Below are 22,066 nucleotides of genomic sequence, written 5' to 3' on the forward strand. Positions count from 1 at the left end.
CTCTGCAGGGCAGGAGTATCGACCAAGGGTCTTATATCTGATATCTATAGGATTTTATTAGACCCGTATCCGGAGGAGTCTCCAAGACAATCCTATATGGACAGGTGGGAGGGTTTCTTGGGGGAATCTCTTTCTCCGGGTGTGTGTCAGGGGGTCTGGAGGAGGGCAACTAAGACTTCCACTTGTTATACGTATAAGGAAAACCAGTTTAAATTACTTATGTTTTGGTATCATACTCCTTCGTTACTGCATAAATTTAATCCTAATATATCTGGGCAATGTTGGAGATGCGGTTCTGATGATTGAGACCTAGCCCATATTTTTTGGACTTGTTCAATTATACAAGGGTTTTGGAGTAGGGTCAAAACTTTAATCTTCGAAGTTACGGGTCTTCATATTCCATTAGACCCTAAATTCTACTTGCTCAATTTCCCCCCATTCCAGATTGGAAGTAGGATTCAGCAGATTCTTTTACATCTGACCACAGCCGCAAGATGTTTAATAGCAAGGAAGTGGAGGCTGGCTTATCCTCCGTCACTTAACGAGTTGCACTCCCACATACAGGACATACAAAGTATGGAACATCTCACTGCTTTAATAAATAATACGTTTGAAAATTTTGAAGCAACGTGAAATCTGTGGGACGTATACTGGGCTCGGAAGGCTTAGTATCGATATTTACTCAGCAAAATGTGCCATCTTTCCCTGGGATCTTTCCTCCTTCCCTCCCTCGTGTTTCACTGTCTTCTCAATTATATTTGTCTCTATTATGTTTAACTGTTTTACATTGAATGATTACATGCATTGTATCTTGATGTGTTATCATTCTGTAAATTTCTATTGGAAAATCAATAAATATCCAGTTATATAAAAATTTGGCTCCGTCGCTAAGGGGTTAATATGAAGCATGTTATGGGGCCACCCCTAACCTTTGTGCAGCATTATATGGGGCATATATTATGGAGCATCTTATGGGGCCACTATTAACCTTTGTGCATCATTATGCGGCGTCTGCATCTCCCTTCCTGTCTTCTTCCTGTGCTGGTCACGTGGTACCGCTCATTAAAGTCATGAATATGGACTTGTCTCCAACTCCCATAGGGGTGGTGAGAATATTCGTGACTTTAATGAGCGGTACCATCTGACCAGCACAGGAAGAATACAGGAACGGAGATGCAGATGCCGGGACTGAAATATAGCAGAGCCGGATATGCAGACACCAGGAGGGGTGAGTAGGACTGGGGGAGGGCAAGCCATGCCATATTCACCTGTCTCCGTTCCACCGCTGTGCTCAGTCTCCCGGGTCCTCTGGTTGTGACGTTCAGGTCACAGGGCGCGATGACGTGTTTATTGTGCGCCCTCTGCCTGAACAGTCACTGCAGAGCCGGCGACGCTGAGGAGCAGCGTGTAGCAAGGAGACGTGAGTGTCTTTTTTTTTTTTTTTTTTTTTTTTTTAAATCGCAGCAGCATTATATGGGGCATATATTAATATGGAGCATGTAATGGGACCACCATTAACCTTTGTGCAGCATTATATGTGGCATACAGTATATTGATTTGTAGCATCTTTATGGGGCCACCATTAACCTTTCTGCAGCCTTATATGGGGCATATTTTAATATGTAGCATCTTATGGGGCCAACATTTTACTTTTGTTGGTATATATTTTTAGTTTTGAATTTTAACAGTAGCTGCTGCATTTCCCACCTTCGGCTTATAGTCGAGTCAATAAGTTTTCCCAGTTTTTTGTGACAAAATTAGGGTCCTCGGGTCGACATATACACAAGTATATACGGTATTTTGTTTTTAAGTAAGTTGAAACCCCCTTTTAAAACCCTTTACTGTAGTTACAATTTTAGTTTTCTAAAATAAAATGTCTAAATTTTCTTACTTTGACACGTCCATGTACCATGTTTTTATTTTATTTTTTCAGTTATCGCTTATCAAACAGAAGAGGTTATCGAGAGTGCCACACAGATGGAAAATGGACTAATGTTTTGCCTCAATGTGATGGTAATCTGAATAGTTAAATTAACAGGTTTTCCTTAGACTTTTGTATTTTTTTTTTTATTTTTTTTTTATATAAAGGATGCATACAGTATGTCATTAAGAAACTGCCAGAGCCTGCCCAAAAATAGAGGTAAATTTGATAAAGGGCTCATCTGGTCAGAGCAGTATGAAATTGGTAGGGGTTCAATACATAGCAGTTGTTATTTTCTTTGGTGGCCACTGGATTGTAAACACATGTAACAGACTTGCAAAGTGAAACTCCCATCAGGGTATGCGCCCGTGATCAGTAATTGCAGCAGGTTTGGGGCTACGTATTTATGTAGCGTCTAATCCGCAGTGGCCAGCTGTGACGGCATTGTGGATGGGATTTCAAGAAATCCCATGTCCATTATGCGTCCACAGATGCCTGCGGACATGAGGCGTATCTTTCCAGACCACAGCATATCAATTTTTCTTGCGGTGATTCTAGTCTTCTCAAGAGAAATTTCACCAATAGAATGTATTGGATGCGGTAAATCCAAATGGTTAAGTGAACACATGCGGATTTACCTGAGTTAAATAGACTGCAGCACATTGGACGCAGCGAACATGCACTGCGTCCAAAGCGTTGTTTAATCTTTATTTTCAGTTTTGGGTTAATGATATGCTGATGCTACGGGGGCTGTGGCGGGGGTCGTCATGTGGTGCTCTGATAATCTATTCATCTGTATGGCTTCTGACAGGTCACTGATCCCTCACTGAGCTGCCCCTAGTTTACATAATGAATGTGTAAACATATGTGATCATGCTGCGTCGCTGGTGCCAGCGCCTGCCTGCAAAAGGATTTTTTCCCCCAAGATATATATAATATTCATTATGTAAACTAGGGGGCAGGTCACTGGGGGATCAGTGACCTGTCAGAAGCCATACTGATGAATACCTAAGCAGAGCACCATGTGAAGACCCCCCCGCCCCCACACACACCCCCACAGGCCACCCCGGAGCACGAGCATGTCATTAACTCAAAACTGAAAATGAAGATAAACCACATCCACAAGACGGATTTCATCAACCAAGATGTCATTGCAAACATTATAACGGTGCCAACCTGACACTGTCTGTAAGTTACTGTGCACAATCCTGCTGACAGTTTCCCTTTAAGGATGTGGGGAAGCATATGAGTTGGCACCCTCCATTTTATTATCCAAAGCAGAAATCCAGTGCAAAGGGCAACACTTCTAAATAAGCCCCCTAACTTGTAAGTGAATAATTGCCCATAAATTTCATTGGCTGCTGGTCTGTTACTCATTTTCCCTAAAATGTTGTTAAAACCTGACTGTAAAAATGCTAAACTTGTCAGTAGCTAAAATTTTAAAATATTCATTATTGTTTCCATAACAGTCTGCAAAAAACTGCTTACAACCAGCTCTATGTTCCTCAGAGCGCAAAGAGATTGAGTTGAAAGTTAGATGTTTTATATAATTACTGTATAAAGGTACAGTGACATTGACATGTATTTGCAATGTAATCTGTGGCATGTATGCAAAGCTGACAGTCAGATTTTTGCCACAGACTTGCAGTTTGAACTGCCACAGGTCTGCATGCAGTTTACCCCCACATGGATTTAATGGGGCTTTCCAGCTTATGATGGCCTACTGTGGTTTCGACATGTAAGCAATGTGTCCATGTGAATGATAGTGTGCATTTCCCACGAACATCAAAATGGAAAATGCTTGTGGGAACATTCCACTGCATATACATATCCTTACAGGAAAGGCAATTTATAAATCTTGTCATATTTTGCAATAAATATTTATTCCAATAAATACCTGTTAATTCAAGAAATTTACTTTGAAATTTGTTCTAGTAGTCTGTGGTATGACAAGTTAGAACTGCCTCAAACTTGGCAGAATACTCACTTAGGGTACCGTTACACTTAGCGATGCACCAGCGATCCCGGCAACGATATGGATCGCTGGTGCATCGCTAAGTGGTCGCTAGTGAGCTGCCACACAGGCAGATCTCACCAGCGATATAGCAGGGGTCGGGGGTCGCTACTTACCTGTCAGACGCGGCGATCCTGACGTCCTCCTGCCCGTGTCCACGCGTCGCTTGTCGGCGCCACAGGAAGCGCCCGACAAGAAATGGGCCAGGACCTTCTCGCGCGATCAACGATAACCAGCGGGGGAGCGGTCAGAGATAAGTATCACATGTAGCGATATCGCTAGCAATATCGCTGCTGCGTCACAAAACCAGTGACGTTACAGCGATATTGCTAGCGATATCGCTATGTGTAACGGGGGCTTTACCCATCATCTTTCATATACAGACAGGGGCATATGGTGATAGTATTCATTACTACCGGTTTAATTGATAATGTTCTTGTGTTTCATGGTGATAGCACCTACTTCTTTGTCCTTACAAAGACAATTTATTTCTTTGTTTCCAGCTTCTATCTGCCCAGCACCAGATAAGCCAACTGATGGAACATATGACCCGGAGAAGGATGAATACACTTACTTGGATGCCGTGACATTTAAATGCAGTAAAGGTTTACATGTTATTGGACTGTCCTCTGCATCGTGCACTAGTGATGGAACATGGAGTGTTAGTTCCCCAACTTGTAAAGGTCAGAATTCTGTTTTTCTCCTATTCTTCCTCGATTTTAAGAATTAGAAGACAAACAATAGATGTGGCAAACTGACTATTTCCTGCCACATCCACTTTTTAGGTTCATGACCAGGACAGACTTTTCAAATATATAAGTATTCTGTTATTACATACAATTATATACATACTTGCGCGAAAACGTAACGTCAAATGAATCCTAATTGCAGGTTATTTTTAATCAATCCACCGTGAACTGACAGAGGCAAATTTAAGTTTGCAGGTCCCGGTGAATTCTGCATTGAGCTCTGGAGTATGGGATGCCTCATGTGCTGTTGGTGGAGGAGATTAAACAGCATCTGAATATCCTGGTCATGTTAGCTAGTCGTAGATGCGAGCATCTTGTACAGTTGTGGCCAAAAGTATTGACACCCCTGCAATTTTGTCAGATTATACTCAGTTTCTTCCTGAAAATTATTGCAAACACAATTTCTTTGTTATTATTATCTTCATTTAATTTGTCTTAAATGAAAAAACACAAAAAGAATTGTCCTAAAGCCAAATTGGATATAATTCCACACCAAACATAAAAAAGAGGGTGGACAAAAGTATTGGCACTGTTCGAAAAATCATGTGATGCTTCTCTAATTTGTGTAATTAACAGCACCTGTAACTTACCTGTGGCACCTAACAGGTGTTGGCAATAACTAAATCACACTTGCAGCCAGTTGACATGGATTAAAGTTGACTCAACCTCTGTCCTGTGTCCTTGTGTGTCCCACATTGAGCATGGAGAAAAGAAAGAAGACCAAAGAACTGTCTGAGGACTTGAGAAACCAAATTGTGAGGAAGCATGAGCAATCTCAAGGCTACAAGTCCATCTCCAAAGACCTGAATGTTCCTGTGTCTACCGTGCGCAGTGTCATCAAGAAGTTTAAAGCCCATGGCACTGTGGCTAACCTCCCTAGATTTGGACGGAAAAGAAAAATTGACAAGAGATTTCAACGCAAGATTGTGCGGATGTTGGATAAAGAACCTCGACTAACATCCAAACAAGTTCAAGCTGCCCTGCAGTCCGAGGGTACAACAGTGTCAACCCGTACTATCCGTCGGCGTCTGAAAAATGGGACTGTATGGTAGGAGACCCAGGAAGATCCCACTTCTTACCCCGAGACACAAAAAAGCCAGGCTGGAGTTTGCCAAAACTTACCTGAAAAAGCCTAAAACGTTTTGGAAGAATGTTCTCTGGTCAGATGAGACAAAAGTAGAGCTTTTTGGGCAAAGGCATCAACATAGAGTTTACAGGAGAAAAAAAGAGGCATTTAAAGAAAAAAACATGGTCCCTACAGTCAAACATGGCGGAGGTTCCCTGATGTTTTGGGGTTGCTTTGCTGCCTCTGGCACTGGACTGCTCGACCATGTGCATGGCATTATGAAGTCTGAAGACTATCAACAAATTTTGCAGCATAATGTAGGGCCCAGTGTGAGAAAGCTGGGTCTCCCTCAGAGGTCATGGGTCTTCCAGCAGGACAATGACCCAAAACACACTTCAAAAAGCACTAGAAAATGGTTTGAGAGAAAGCACTGGAGACTTCTAAGGTGGCCAGCATTGAGTCCAGACCTGAATCCCATAGAACACCTGTGGAGAGATCGAAAAATGGCAGTTTAGAGAAAGCACCCTTCTAATATCAGGGACCTGGAGCAGATTGCCAAAGAAGGATGGTCTAAAATTCCTGCAGAGCATTGTAAGAAACTCATTGATGGTTACCGGAAGCGGATGGTCACAGTTATTTTGGCTAAAGGTTGTGCAATCAAGTATTAGGCTGAGGGTGCCCCATTTTTGGAGTTTTGTGTGAAATGATCAATGTTTTGCTTTCTGCTTCATTCTCTTTTGTGTTTTTTCATTTAAGACAAATTAAATGAAGATAATAATACCAAAGAATTTGTGATTGCAATCATTTTCAGGAAGAAACTGAGTATTATCTGACAAAATTGCAGGGGTGTCAATACTTTTGGCCACAACTGTATGTGGCCGTTCTTTTGCACGTTGCCACCAGATGATTCTTTGGCACTCTGCAGGCTTTACTGGAGAAAAAATAACCATGGATGTTCCAGCTTCAATAGTCTAGAAGCCAAAGCTCTTTATCACATGAAGTGATATTACCTGCTCATTTGGGAAAAAAAAGCCAGACAGCAACTAAACGCAAGTCATTGATGATGATGGTAATGATGACACTGACCAGGTAGTACTTGTGGATGTACAGCCTGGCTAACACACAGACGCTGATGCTTCTTTCTCTTGCAAGATCTATTTGAATGAAATGACAGTCAATAGGTATCACAAAATCTTTATGCTCAAGGGTTAAAGCACAACTCCAGCATTTTATTTTTTATTTTACTGTCAGTATCATACCAAGCCGCCGTCTTCTTCTCCTATCGGCACAGCTTTGGTCGGTCTTCTGCTAGTTTTAACCTGCTTGATTGCTCCAGAGTTTGCTGGTTGAGTCTGAAGTCCTATCTCAATGTAATATGCTAAAAAAGAGAATGGACCGCACCTCCAAAAATCATACGTTGATCTAATGCCGCTAGATAAAAATATATATACCAGAATATGAGGTTCTTAGTGTAACATTCTGATCAGGCGGTATGAAGCCCACTGGCACGTCACGGCGAACCTCTCAATGGTTCCTCCTAACTTTTATTTCCTTTAACTCCTTAAGCCCCAAGGGTGGTTTGCACGTTCATGACCGGGCCAATTTTTACAATTCTGACCACTGTCCCTTTATGAGGTAATAACTCTGAAACGCTTCCATGGATCCCGGTGATTCTGACGTTGTTTTCTCGTGGCATATTGTACTTCATGTTAGTGGTAAAATTTCATTCAAATAACTTGCGTTTATTTGTGAAAAAAACGGAAATTTGGCGAAAATTTTGAAAATTTCGCAATTTTCCAACTTTGAATTTTTATGCCCTTAAATCACAGAGATACAGCACACAAAAAACATAAGTAACATTTCCCACATGTTTACTTTATATCAGCACAATTTTGGAACCAAAATTTTTTTTTGTTAGGAAGTTGCAATGGTTAACAATTGACCAGCGATTTCTCATTTTTGCAACACCATTTTATTTTTACGGACCACATCAGATTTGAAGCCACTTTGCGGGGTCTATATGATAGAAAATACCCAAAAGTGACACCATTCTAAAAACTGCACCCCTTAAGGTGCTCAAAACCACATTCAAGTTTATTAACCCTTTAGGTGCATCACAGAAATTTTTTGAATATTTAAAAAAAAATGAACATTTAACTTTTTTTCACAAAAAAAAAACTTCAGGTTCAATTTTTTTTATTTTACCAAGGGTAACAAGAGAAATTGGACTGCAAAAGTTATTGTGCAATTTGTCCTGAGTACGCTGATACCTGATATCTGGGGGGGAACCACTGTTTCGGCGCATGGCAGAGCTCAGAAGGGAAGGAGCGCCGTTTGACTTTTTCAATGCAAAATTGGCTGGAATTCAGATCGGACGCCATGTCGCGTTTGGAGAGCCCCTGATGTACCTAAACAGTGGAAACCCCCCACAAGTGACCCTATTTTGGAAACTAGACCCCATAAGGAACTTATCTAGATGTGTGGTGAGCACTTTGAACCCCCAAGTGATTCACAGAAGTTTATAGAGCCCGGGCGTGAAAATAAAAAATTCATTTTTTACCACAAAAATGATATTTTTGCCCCCAATTTTTTATTTTCCTAAGGGTAACAGGAGAAATTGGACCCCAAAAGTTGTTTTGAGCACCTGATGTACCCAAACAGTGGAAACCCCCAATTCTAACTCCACCCCTCACCCTAATCTCAACCGTATCTCTAGCCCTAACGGGAAAATGGAAATAAATAAATTTTCTTTTAATTTTATTATTTTTCCCTAACAAAGGGGGTGATAACGGGGGTTTGATTTACTATTTATAGCGGGTTTTTATGTTTGGCAGCTTTCATAGGCTAAAAGACGCTTTTTATTGTAAAAATAGTTTTTGCATCACCACATATTGAGAGCTATAATTTTTCCATATTTTGACCCACCGAGTCATGTGAGGTCTTATTTTTTGCGGGACGAGTTGACGTTTTTATTGGTACCATTTTCGGGCACGTAACTTTTTTTTATCGCTTTTTATTCCGATTTTTGAGACGCAGAATGAACAAAAACCAGCGTTTCATGAATTTCTTTTGGGGGGTGCATTTACACCGTTCCGCGTGCGGTAAAATTGATAAAGCGCTTTTATTCTTCGGGTCAGTACGGTTACAGCAATACCTCATTTATGTCTTTTTTTATGTTTTGGCGGTTTTATGCAATGAAAACTATTTTAGATAAAAAATAATTATTTTTGCATCGCTTTATTCTGCAAGCTATAACTTTTTTTATTTTTTCACTGATTATGCTGTATGGTGGCTCGTTTTTTGCGGGACAAGATGACGTTTTCAGCGGTATCATGGATATTTATATGCGTCATTTTGATTGTGCGTTATTGCACTTTTTGTTCAGCGGTATGATAATAAATCATTATTTTTTCTTCGTTTTTTATTTTTATTTTTTAAGGGATTCGCTAAAGGGGTTAACTAATGGGACAGTTTTATAGGACAGGTCGTTACGGACGCGGCGATACCAAATATGTGTACTTTTATTGTTGTTTTTCTTTTTTTATTTCCAAAAAATTAATTTATTGGGGAATTTTTTTTTTTCTAATTTATTTAGCGATTATTATTTATTTATTTTTTTAATTATTTTTACACTTTTTTTTTTTTTTTTTTTTTAACTTTATTAGGTTGTCCCAGGGGGGACATCACTGTCCTGTGACAGATCGCTGATCTGTCACATCACAGATCACTGTGACAGATCATCGATCTGTCACAGGCATAGACGCAGACTTCCTCATGCCTGCGCTTTGCAGGCACTGAGGAAGGCAGCTCTCTACAGGCCCCCGAAGGTCCCCGTCGCCATCTTGGATCCGGGGACCTGTAGGGAAAGAGACCCCTGCAGCAGCGCTGCACATTGCGCTGCTGTGGGGGGCTCAGGGAAGCACGGAGGGAGCCCCCTCCCTGCCGATGCTTCCCTTTAACCCCCAGTACACCGTGATCGTGTTTGTTTGCGGTGTGCAAGGGGTTAACGTGTCGGGGGCGGTCCGTGACCGCCCCTGACACATTGTGCCTGGTGTCAGCTGTGATAATGAGCTGACACCCGGCCGCGATCAGCGGCGCTCACCACGTGGGCGCCGCTGATCGCTGTGACATACTATCCCGTCCCTGGGAATTAAGTCCCAGGGCACATGGACGGGATAGTACGTCACATGGGATTAAGGGGTTAAAGGAGTGGCGTTGTTCGCTAACCACCATCATAGCGACAATGCACCAGCAGGGCGGGTAGCCTGGTGCCTCACAGCGCCCATACTGCAAGACTGAGTCCCCATGACTCCAGACCGCTCCACCACACAAGCACACAAAATACAGCAACAATGACGCCATACAGCACCAACACCAAATGAAAGGAGCATTGGGACTCGCCTTCCTCAAGCTCTCAAATGAGAGAAAAAATAGGCTTCACCACCTTTGCAGTCTCCTGCTAATTAAAATTGCATATCCTAAAATAAAAAAAAAGGACAGGTATTGCAATATGCTAAAAAAGAGAATGGACAGCACACCCAAAAATCATACATTGATCTAATGCCGCTTGGCAAAAATATATAAAACTTAGTTTAACATTCTGATCAGACTGTATGAAGCCCAGTGTCAAAAAGTAGGTCAATGAGAGGCTTAAAGACGCTCATAGACTTACACTGAGAGCTTGTGACTGTTGCCTCTGAGTACTGGTCAGTTAAAAGTTGTGGTCACAAGATGGCGGGGAAGAACCGGAGGAGCGCCAGGAGAAGCTGAAGACAGCTGACAGGTATATTACTAGGGGAAGGGAACATCCATCAGTGATAGCACTCCAGTACTAAAATAAGCAGACAAGAAAAAGTAATGTAAAAAAAAAGGTAAATGTTTTTAAAAATAAAATAGTTGTTTTTTTTTTTATATCAAAACAGCGTAAAAACCATTCTACCACCACATGCTGTACCCAGTCAGGATGGTTTCCTAACTCTAGTAACTCAGTACTCACAATAGATGGGGACAGAGAATGACCTGGGCCTGACTGTGTTTAATATTTGCGTGTGGAAAGCTAAATGAACAAGGTGCACAACCCAAAGAGTATATTCTCATATGTTTTTGAAACTTTTTTATTCTTCTTTTTATTTCTAGCTGTTAGTTGTCCAGATCTAGGTCCAGTGCAAAATGGGATAAGAGTGTCAGGGTTCGTTGGCCCATATACATTGAATTCTGCTGTGAGATTCGAATGTCAAGATAACTTTGTCATGAAAGGTTCCGGTTCAATCACATGCACTGTTGACAGTCAATGGTCACATGAGATTCCCAAATGTCTGAGTGAGTATACTTTATTACTGCTAGTATACATATGTGCAGCTTGTACTGGGGTCCTTGCAGTAAGGGAATGCACACTTCCACCCTAAAGAGAGAAAGTCGCCAGTGTTTTGCCTCCTAATATGAGAGCAGCATAATGTAGGGGCAATGATCCTGATGCCAATGATGTGTAATTTACGTGGTATATCTAAACTGGTATCTAGCATCCACCCAAAAAGCAAAGGGAAACATATCTTATGCGTTTCAAGTATTAAAAGCGCTTAGTCACTGTTTACTAAGAGCTTTTAATGCTTGAAATATGTAGGATAAGTGTATCCATTTGCTTTTAACTACTTATATTTTAGAGCATAACAATAAATGATTTTAAGAAAATAAGAGTTTTTTTGGCAGATTGTATACCTTTTTGGATATACTGAATTGCTTCACATGAGAACTGGACCAAGGATCCTTTTATACACTGCACCAATTATGATCAACTACCCGTTCTGGTGATCTAAAAAAAACAATATTATTACCTTTATGCATTATTTGCAGTTTTTTTTTTTTTACTTTTTAGTTCAGGATATTTGTGTTTTTTGATTTCCGTTCTGGTGATCTGTTGTTATTTGTATACTTGGTGTTTGCTGTAGTTTTGATAACCTCCTGCTGATAAAACAGTGATTTTATCATTGGAAGACTAGTAAACCAGCTGCCGGGTCTTCCCCCACAACTGACTGTATATGGAAAGAAATCTGCCAATCAGTGGTGTGGGCGGGATTATACAGAGCTGAACATTCAGAGAACTGCTAGATCTGAGCAGATAAAACTGTAATTTTATCAAAATAACAGCAAGCAGCTCAGTAAGTGCCATGTCACTGGAATCAGGATCTTTGGGTCCCGTCACACCAAACGATGCACCAGAGATCCCGACAACAATACGACTTGGTCAGGATCGCTGGTGCATCGGTATATAATCGCTGGTGAGCTGTGAAACAGGCAGATCTCACCAGTGATTAGGACCAGCGAGGACGCTGGTATCCAAGGTAAATATCGGATAACTAAGCGCACGCGGCACTTAGTTACCCGCTGTTTACCTTGGATACCATCTCCCAGTGCAAGCACGCTGGTATCCAAGGTACACAGCAGTTAACTAAGCGCCGCACTCGCTTAGTTACCCAATATTTACCTTGGATACCAGCTCCCAGCGTCTGCTTACAGCTCGCTGATCGTTGGTCTCCCGCTGCCACACGCAGCAGGAGACCAACAATCAAAAAATGGCCCAGGACATTCCTGCATGATCAGCGATACCCGGCGGGGGGCCAGTTGCTGATGCGTGCCATAAACAGGGAGATCGCTAGCGAGATTGCTGATGTGTCACAAAATCTCGCTATGTGTGACGGGCCCCTTTGTCTCTCTATCACGCTGTTCTTTGGTGGGGTAGCAAAAAACTGTTAACAAATTCCCTTTAAATGAAGCTTCCACTGGTGGTTTACTGAAAGGGTAAAGTGTATGAAACCAGTGCACAGACAATGGCCAAAGTGACAAAACAAATTGAATTCATGTTTTCAGCATTGCCTGCATAGTGTTTCTTAAGTTCCTGAACAGAAGACAAGCACAAGTTTTAGGAAAACTGTTCCAGCATCTCATGTATCAGGGTAAATACTGTCCTTTGATTATCCTGTACAAACCTCACACGGGCTAATATGTTTTAAAATGTAATAATATTTTATATTTGGTTACGCTGAGTGTTAATCATGATGTTAGGAAATTTGTCTATCCAATTACTTTCACCAGGCTTTTGTATCTTTAATATGTGTTTAGTAGAAGAAAGTATGGACCCAGCCTCACTCACATCTCTGGCTTGGAAGCTAAAACTAGTTGGCTACATTTGCGTCTCCGCATTCTGCGCTTGTATATGAAGTCTGTAAGAGGGCTACATATTTCTTGTTAACAGGAGCAGATCCAACTGGAAGATGTCAGGGACACCTTTTCTCTTAGGTTTTCCTGCATTTCTCTGGCAAAAAAAAAGACCCTATGTTCAAGTCCTCGAACTTGTTAATATGATTGGTAATTCTTTGATTATGGTATATAACATCGTGAATGGCAGAATTAGATTTCTAATATAGAATTAATATGTCGTCTGTGTCTCACAGGATTCTTTTGTAAATAAATAATGCATCTCTATTTAGTTAAGTGCTACATCAACGGTCGGCATTCATTGCAAGAAATGCATCTGCTCATGCAAGCAGAGCCTTGTGGTTGGCCTGATTTTTGTTCATTTTAGTCGGTAACAAACCTAGCTATTGCGCTTAATGCTTTCAGGCTGCATTCACAAGGCAGTCATATCGTTTGTGCATCACTTTTGCAAAAAAAAAAAGTACTTAAATGTGTTTTAACCCTTACTGTTGCCTTTTGCAGTAAAATGTTAACTCATTTGCACATTTAAATATGCAGCCATACTTGTAAAATGTTGTATAATGTTGAGTAATGCTAGTGTAAGCCTAGACTATAGTAATTTGTAATGTTCTGGTAGGTTTTGTCTGTCATTTAATACCTCTGAATAATATATATTTACTCATGTTGTTATACTAATTGTAATATTAATAGTCTGTTTTATAGCTAAATTGCTACTTATTTCTTAGCTGTTTGTGCTACTCCTCGCAATTATACATTTGCGGAGCCTGAGGAAACCTTTACTATCTACTTTGATAAAACCACTGTGTTGTACAAATGCAAGCCAGGATACATAAGGGATCCTTATGTTAATCAAAATCAAATCACTTGTTCCGGAAGAAGCTGGACTGAGCTTGCTATGTTTTGTTCACGTAAGTCACTTTTATTACACATAAACCAGACACGAACTTGGGAAGGCTGGCGTAGGCAATATAATTCTAAGATGAAAAATTGCATCTTGTTTGCAGCTATTTCTTGTGGTGATCCCGGGAAAGTAAATAATGCAAAAAGGATAGGATCAGAATTCACTTTTGGACACAGAGTAGACTATATATGTCAGGAAGGGTAAGTTATATTTTACCGGCACTCATGCATGTTTATAACTTTTAAAGTCCTGTAAAAGTGACTGCTATTGCATGTCTTAAACTACTGGTAAACTCTGTTGAAAGTTGTATGTTGTTAATATTACAGAAAAATTTGTGAGATTAAGGGTAAGTTCACACTTTTTTACTGCAGTTTTTTTTCATGGTTTTTTTATGCTAATTGTCCGCTGCTTTTTCCATTACCAGCAAAGCCTAAGAGATTTCAGAAATCTCATGCACACACATTGATTTTTGTGTGATCAGGATTTTGTGCTTTGCTTTGTTTTTTGGACATAGAACATGTCACTTCTTTCAGCATTTTTGCAGAGTTTTTCATCCATTGGCTTGGAAGAAAACGCTGTCAAAACGCAGGTGTCATTACTTGGTGCTTTTTTTGTGCAGAAAAGTCATGACCAGCAGGAAGGCGATTCTAAGGAAATCCCTAAAACCTGACCTGTTGGTGGCTCTTGAGGACTGGAGTTGGGGAACACTGATATATATTAACTAAACTCAACTTTATTACCATGCACAAAGTGACACAAAAATGCATGAAAAAAACGCACCAAGAACGCACCTAAATCTGCGTTTTTTGACGCAGCTTCTTTCCTGCCAAGAAATCAGGTTTTCCTGTAGAAAAAAAACGCCCTGCATGAACTTACCCTTATTCATATAAATGTTAAATATTATAAACCGTGGGGAAATAAGTATTTGATCCCTTGCTGATAGTGTAAGTTTGCCCACTGACAAAGACATGAACAGTCTATAATTTTCAGGGTAGGTTAATTTTAACATTGAGAGAGAGAATATCAAAAATAAAATCCAGAAAATCACATTGCATAAATTATATAAATTTATTTGCATTTTGCAGGGAGAAATAAGTATTTATTTGATCCTTCTGGCAAACAAAACTTAATACTTGGTGGCAAAACCCTTGTTGGCAAGCATTTTGGTCAACTCTTCTTTGCAGATCATCTCTAAATCATTAAGATATTGAGGCTGTCACTTGGCAATTTGGAGTTTCAATTTCCTCCATAGGTTTTTTATGGGATTAAGGTCTGGAGACTGGCTAGGTCACTCCATAACCTTAATGTTCTTCTTTTTGGGCCACTCCTCTGTTGCCTTGGCAGTATGTTTTTGGGTCATTGTCTTGTTGGACGACCCAGCTACGACCTATTTTTAATGTCCTGGCGGAGGGAAGGAGGTTGTTACTAAGGATTTTACGGTACATGGCTCCATCCATTCTCCCATTGATGCGGTGAAGTAGTCTTGTGCCGTTAGCAGAGAAGCACCCCCAAAACATAATGGTTCCACCACCATGCTTGACAGTGGGGACGGTGTTCTTTGGGTCATAGGCAGCATTTCTCTTCCTCCAAATACAGCAAGTTGAGTTAATGTCAAAGAGCTCAATTTTTGTTTCATCTGACCACAGCACCTTCTCCCAATCACTCACAGATTCATCCAGGTGTTCATTGGCAAACATCAATCGGGCCTGCACATGTGTCTTCTTGAGCAGGGGGACCTTGAGGGCACTGAAGAATTTTAACCCTTTGCGGTGTAATGTGTTAGCAATGATTTTCTTGGTGATTTTGATCCCAGCTGCTTTGAGATCATTAACAAGTCCTCCCCCCCATGTAGTTTTAGGCTGATCTCTCACCTTCCTCATGATCAAGGATACCCCACGAGTTGAGATTTTGCACGGTGCTCTCAATTGACAGTCATTTTGTATTTGTTTCATTAATTTTCTATTGCACCAACAGTTGTCTCCTCACCCAGCGCCTTACGTATGGTTTTGTAGCCCATTCCAGCTTTGTGCAGGTCTATGATATTGTCCCTGACATCCTTAGAAAGCTCTTTGGTTAAAATTAGAGGATGCAAATGAACACGGTCAGGGGAGCGCCAATGAGTGCTGAGAAGTAACTTTATTCCACAACGCGTTTCAACGACCAGACGTCGCCGTCATCAGGTGCCAAATACTTATTTTCCCCACTGTATTGGTATGTAATTTGAGGAACGATGTAAATTCTTATCATGCTCTTGCTTTAGGCACATCCGGAATTCATTTCTGGTTTATATATATATATATATATATATATATATATATATATATATATATACATATACATACACACACAGATACACAGATAAATACAGATATATGAATACCTTGTAAGCTACACCCCTCTTATGCAATACGATCTTGTACACTAACTCTCAAAATATTGTATCAGCCACTGTACAGAAGTGACCAAACCTTTTGAGACTGATACAAATTAGTTTTGACAAAGCTTGCTGCTTCACTGTTTTTACATCTTTTAGTCAGATGTTTCTATGGTTGGTGAAGTACAGTTATAAGCATTTCAAACATTTTTACACTTTTATTGACAAATGCATGAAGTTTATGCAAAGACTTAATATTACTGTGTTGATCCTTATTTTTCCATACCTTTTGTAATAAATTATAGCAAATTATAATTTGCACTGACATGTTGGATATCATCTTCTGTGCCGAATCCTCACTGACGGCAACACATTCTTGTCTAATCGATGCTTGAAGTTGAACACAATTTCTATGTTTTTGTTTGGCCACTTACTTTTTGAGGATTTACCCTAAGTCTTAATTTCATTGAGAACTTTTAATATTTTGTACACTGAAATCCTTTTGCCTTGTGACAATAGGGTTCCATTTTGCTGGAAAAAGCATTCTTCATCCCCAAATTAATCCGAGATCGTTCTGAGAAGAAGCTCTTGTAGGATGTTTAGATGCCGGTTTTTTTTCATTGCAATGTTATTAACCCCTTAATGACCGGAGCTTTTTTAGTTTTTCGTTTTTCGCTCCCCTTCTTCCCAGAGCCATAACTTTTACATTTTTCCATCAATATGGCCATGTGAGGGCTTATTTTTTGCGGGAAGAGTTGCACTTTTGACTCTACACCATTGGTTTTACCATACTCGAAAACGGGAAAAAAATGCCAAGTGCGGTGAAATTGGGAAAAAAGTGCAATCCCACACTTGTTTTTTGTTTGGCTTTTTTGCTAGGTTCACGAAATGCTAAAACTGACCTGCCATTATGATTCTCCAGGTCATTACGAGTTCATAGACACGAAACATTTCTAGGTTATTTGTTATCTAAGGCCTGTTTCACACTTCCGTTTTTGTGTCCGCCAAACGGATCCGTTTCCGTTTTTTTGACGGAAACTGATGCAAACGGATCCGTTTTTTTAAAAACGGATCCGTTTTTTTGACGGATCCGCGGTAACCGTAATTTAAGTCTATGGGACAAAAAAAAACGGATCCTGCAAAAAATGGCGGATCCGTTTTTTTACGGAAAACAACGGATTTTGACGGATTTGAAAAAACGGAAGTGTGAAACAGGCCTTAGTGGTGAAAGAAAAATTCCAAAGTTTGCTAAAGAAAAAAAAAAATTTTCCAGGACGTCCTATCCTGACAGCACCATGGGGGTTGTCCTTCCTTCATCCTTATAGGGACAGGAAATGCGCGAGAGGTTAAAAGGTCCCCTCCCACTTCTCCAGTGTTTTTCCTGTCCCTGTAAGGACAGGCGCGAGAGTGCTGCGGAGGAAGATAGCTGCGGCATCCACAGGATAGTCAGAATCTTACCAAGGGGACAGGGGGATCGGGGTCCAAGGCCAAGCTTCTCCCGTCCGATGGTCCGGGGCGGCACCCCCCTAAGGGGGGTTCTCCGCCAGGCATCCCGTGGAGCGCTGCTCCGGGACTCGGAGCCGCTTCCCCTCAGCGGGGCTCTCGGCTCCCGACGTCACATGCCGCATCATCCCGAGGGCTGCGGCCGCATCATTTCCGGGCGCCAGATGACGACTTCCGGTTGCGTCCCACCGGGCGTGGAGCCGGGAACGGAATGGCGGCGCAGGGACAGCAGACAGCATGAGGATCAATCGACCCACTCAAGGCAAGGTAGGACAGAGTGGTGGGGGGTCGGCCATACAGACTACCGTACACCACCAGGAAAGACGCTGTGGAAGCAGCGATCACACAGAACCACCAATGTCTGTAAGTAGTGGGCACGATGGACATGACATATATAAGACAGGAGCTTTAACCAAAAAGCTCCCGTGCTTTACGATAGAAAAAGATGGCACCGACTCCTGCAGCATCAACCTCCAGGAAAGCGGGCAGATCCAATAAACGCCATCTGTGTCGGCAAACTACCAGGGGGCCGACCAGGTGGCCCTTCTAGGCTGAGCGTAACTGCTCTCATCAGCGTAACTGCTCTCGTCAGGTGTCAGCCGCTAGGCAGCGCGAGGCTGGGTAGACCAGGGGCAAATCGACAGGCATACCTTTAAACCCCTATGTGAAGAGTGCACCCTCATGTTCGTCAGAGGCAAACAAGACTCTTTTCCCCCGCTGAGACGCGCACAATGGTCAGAGGGGGAGGTCCAGGCCTCCGCCTCAGGTCTGCTACCTCCTCAGTCATACACCCGTTAAAGACCATATCCGTACAAGGATTCTAGAGGAATGGGGGGACGCTGAGGAGCGGCTCATCTTTCCTCGAGTCCTTGGGCTTCAACTACCCTTTAACCAGGTTAACACTCGGGAGGACGTTCCTAAAATCGACACCCCTAGTGGCCAGGGTGTCACGGAAGTTTTCAATTCCCTTTGAAGATTCTTCTAGTCACATTGATCGTCAGATACATGCATCTATGGATCGACCAGCCAGAGCACCGATCAAAGGGAAAACCCCTAGACGTGATATCTTAGAAAGCCTTCCCCTGTTGAGAATTACAACTGGATTTCTGGCGGACGCTTCAGCCGAATCAGTGCGTTTCGCGGCCAGGAATAATTCTTTATCCATTTGGCTTGCCAAGCCATAGGGATGAAGACCTGGTCAAGGGATTACCAGTCGAAAAATAAGTTACGTGCCATACCTTCTCAGTCGGAGGGGTATTCAGGCTGGTCTTAGATAAAATACTGCAAGGCCAGGGACATCAAAAAAGGATATTTTCCCTTCAGAGGCCCTATCCTCTGGGCCATGACCCTTCCAATCCACTAGATATTATTTACCAAGCCAACAGTAGCAGACTGAGCAGGATGCTGAGAACAATGTCTTTGCTGAGCAGACTCCACTACGGCCGGGGAGGGGGATTCCTGCTGTGCAGAGTCAGGAACCCAACGCTTAACATTACCCCCCCTCCTAGGGCCCCTCCCCCCTGTGCCTCACAATGCTCAAAGGCCGCAATGAGAAAGGGAGCACGAATGTTCTCCTCTGGCTCCCAGGATAGAGGGAAAAGATCAGCTCGATATCCGTAGGGGGTCACCTCAAAAACTTCTCAGAGGCATGGGGGCTTATCTCCCAGAATCAGTGGATCCTAAATACAGTTTCCCAGGGCTATACCCTTGAATTCACAAAGCCCCCCCCCAGCACGGTTTGTAGTTACAATACCGGTCCAAAACCCTTATAGACCCTATATGGGCAGACGTAAAGATCTGCAAGGGTCAGAAGTAGTGGTTCTGGTCCCAGGAACTGAGAGAGGTCAAGGCCTCTATTCAACTCTCTTCACACCCCTTTGGGGGAGAGTCGGACCATTATAAATTTAAAAACCACTTAACCAGTGGGTCCGATACAGAAGATTCCGGTTGGAGTCCCGAAAAACCACCATCCCTCTGATAGATCAGAGCACCACAATGTGCACAATAGATCTAAAGAGTGCATACTATCAGTTTCCCATCCACCCTCACTCTCAGAAGTTCCTGCGATTTGCACTGAAATAAGAAGCGGGTACTACCATTTTCAATTTCAGGCTCGTTCTTTCGGCCTAGCTTCAGCACCCGGGTGTTCATGAAGCTGGTCGCCAAGATCGTGGCACACTTAAGACAAGCGGCTTAATCATCGTGCCATACCTGGACGACTACCTTGTAATATCTAGTTCAGCATCAGAGTTAAAAGACAACTCGACTTGGTAATCGCCACGCTTGAGATTCTAGATGAATCCTGAACAAGACAAGTCAGACCTGCAGCCCGGTACCCCGGGAGGGGAAAGAATTCCTGGGAATCATGTTAGGTTCCAAGAGAGGAATCTCGTTTACCGGAAGGAAAAAAAAAAAAAAGTTCATCAGCTATGACGAGATTGAATATCCATAAGAACCGCAATGAAGGTCCTAGGTACCCTGACAAGCATACATACCCTGCGTAATGGGACGAGAAGACTACAAAGGGAAATCAGGTCAAAGTGGGACAGACGGCAGACCTCTCTGGACAAAGACACTTGGCCGTCCTCAGGCCTAAAATCATCTCCAAAGTGGTGGACCAGTCACAAGAACCATCAGCCTGGGGGTGCCTCGGATCCTATCACCATGTGGGACTATCGTTACGGACGCCAGCAGGAAAGGATGTGGGGCCCATCTGAAAGGAAGTTACCTTCAGGGACATGGCCCGGAAGCATCAGTTCACAGTCCTCAAACTAGGAGCAGTTTGGGAGACACTAAAACGAAGCCGGTCGAGTCTACAGGGCCAACTTAGGTAAGCCAGGTCAAACATCGTAACCACAGTGTCTTTCCTACGCCACCAGGGGGAAAGCTTCAGAACCTGGCGGCTCACATCTTCACCGGGGCAGAGAACAATGTTCGCTCCATATGAGCGGTACACCCGCAAGGCACCAGGAACAACATAGCCGACTATTTGAACAGGACAAGAAGTCCGAGCCACCGAGTGGACCCCTCAGCTAGACCTCTTTGCGTCAAGGAAGAACACCAGGCTACAGAGATTCTTCTCCCTCAATCCAGCGGACCATCCAAAGGGGTCGACGCCTTGAATCAGATATTGAGTGGGGGACTGCTATACGGGTTTCCCCCGATTGCTATAATACCAAGAGTCTTCAGGAAGATCCAGGAAGAAGGTGGGTGATGCTAGTGGTACTCTTCGGGCCCGGGCGAAGTTGGTTCCCCCTTCTGAAGAAGATGGCTCAGGAAGGGCTGCCCATCTACCAACGCCAGAGGATTTACTTTCCCAGTGCCCAGTTCTGCACCCAGATCCGGTGACCCTACAGTTGGCAGCATGGATCCTGAGAGACTGATCCTAAGATCCAGAGACCTCTCCTACCAATTGATCTCAAAGATGCAGACCAGCTGTAAGCCGGCTACCGAGTGCAATCTATTGCAAAATCTTGGGGAAGTTCTGCTCAGAAGGTGGTAGTATCCCCATAGACCCGTCTTGCTCATATATCCCTCAAATCCTTGACTTCCTCCAGGCAGGACTTAATAAAGGTCTGAGTCCAAGCACATTGAAAGTTCAGATAGCAGCTTGGAGTACTTTCTTTGATTTCTCCGTGGCCTCTCATCCGTGGATAACATGTTTTACAAAGGCCATCCAGAGATTGAGACCCACGTTAAGGAAAACCGTTCCCCGTGGGACCTAAATCAGTTATTTAATGCTCTATGCAGACCACCATATGAGCCAATATCAGAGAATGATGTCACAAACTTACACAAAAAAAAACCCAAAAACATCCTTTGGGTAGCCATCACCTCAGCCAAGCGGCTGGGTGAGATCCAGGCTGTTTCAGTCCAGAACTCCTACATTCAGAGGATGACTGCATAATACTAAAACTGAACCCAGGATTCCTCCCTTAGGTAGTATCTCCCCAAAATTTTAGACCAGGAGATAGTCCTACCCTCATTCTGCCCATCCCGGAAAACGATAAAGAAAGATTCTTTTACTCATTGGACGTCAGACGAGCGGTCACACGCTACTTAGAGGCCACTCAGGAGTGGCTACAGGACATAAAATTGTTTGTCCAATACAGGGTAGAAATAAAGATAAAGGCGCATCTACTCACGCCCTGGCAGGGCGGATAAGTCAATTATCTCCTCAGCATACGAGGCCGAGGGATTAGAGCTCATTCCACTGGGGCGGTGGCGACGTCATGGGCAGAAAGGGCGGGAGCCTCAGTAGAGCAAATATGCGGGGCCGCCACTTGGACTACACTAGCCACTTTTGGTAGACACTATAAATTGGAC

General features: G+C 42.7%; 1 protein-coding gene across 5 annotated transcripts in view; it reads left to right on the forward strand.

Annotated features, from left to right (window-relative positions):
- LOC141099141 (C4b-binding protein alpha chain-like) overlaps positions 1-22,066 on the forward strand; it is a 243,872-nt gene that overhangs the window by 116,489 nt on the left and 105,317 nt on the right. For 4 of the 5 annotated variants that reach the window (XM_073587276.1, XM_073587279.1, XM_073587277.1 and 1 more), the window contains exons 6-10: positions 1,934-2,013; positions 4,439-4,618; positions 10,887-11,069; positions 13,688-13,870; positions 13,967-14,063. In XM_073587276.1, coding sequence (XP_073443377.1) covers positions 1,934-2,013; positions 4,439-4,618; positions 10,887-11,069; positions 13,688-13,870; positions 13,967-14,063 — 723 coding nt within the window. The remainder of the gene's footprint in view (positions 1-1,933; positions 2,014-4,438; positions 4,619-10,886; positions 11,070-13,687; positions 13,871-13,966; positions 14,064-22,066) is intronic. The other variant, XM_073587281.1, reaches the window with a different exon arrangement.

This window comes from Dendrobates tinctorius, unplaced genomic scaffold, assembly GCF_039654945.1.
Source record: "Dendrobates tinctorius isolate UK_male_01 unplaced genomic scaffold, ASM3965494v1 ptg000098l, whole genome shotgun sequence".
Taxonomy (NCBI): domain Eukaryota; kingdom Metazoa; phylum Chordata; class Amphibia; order Anura; family Dendrobatidae; genus Dendrobates; species Dendrobates tinctorius.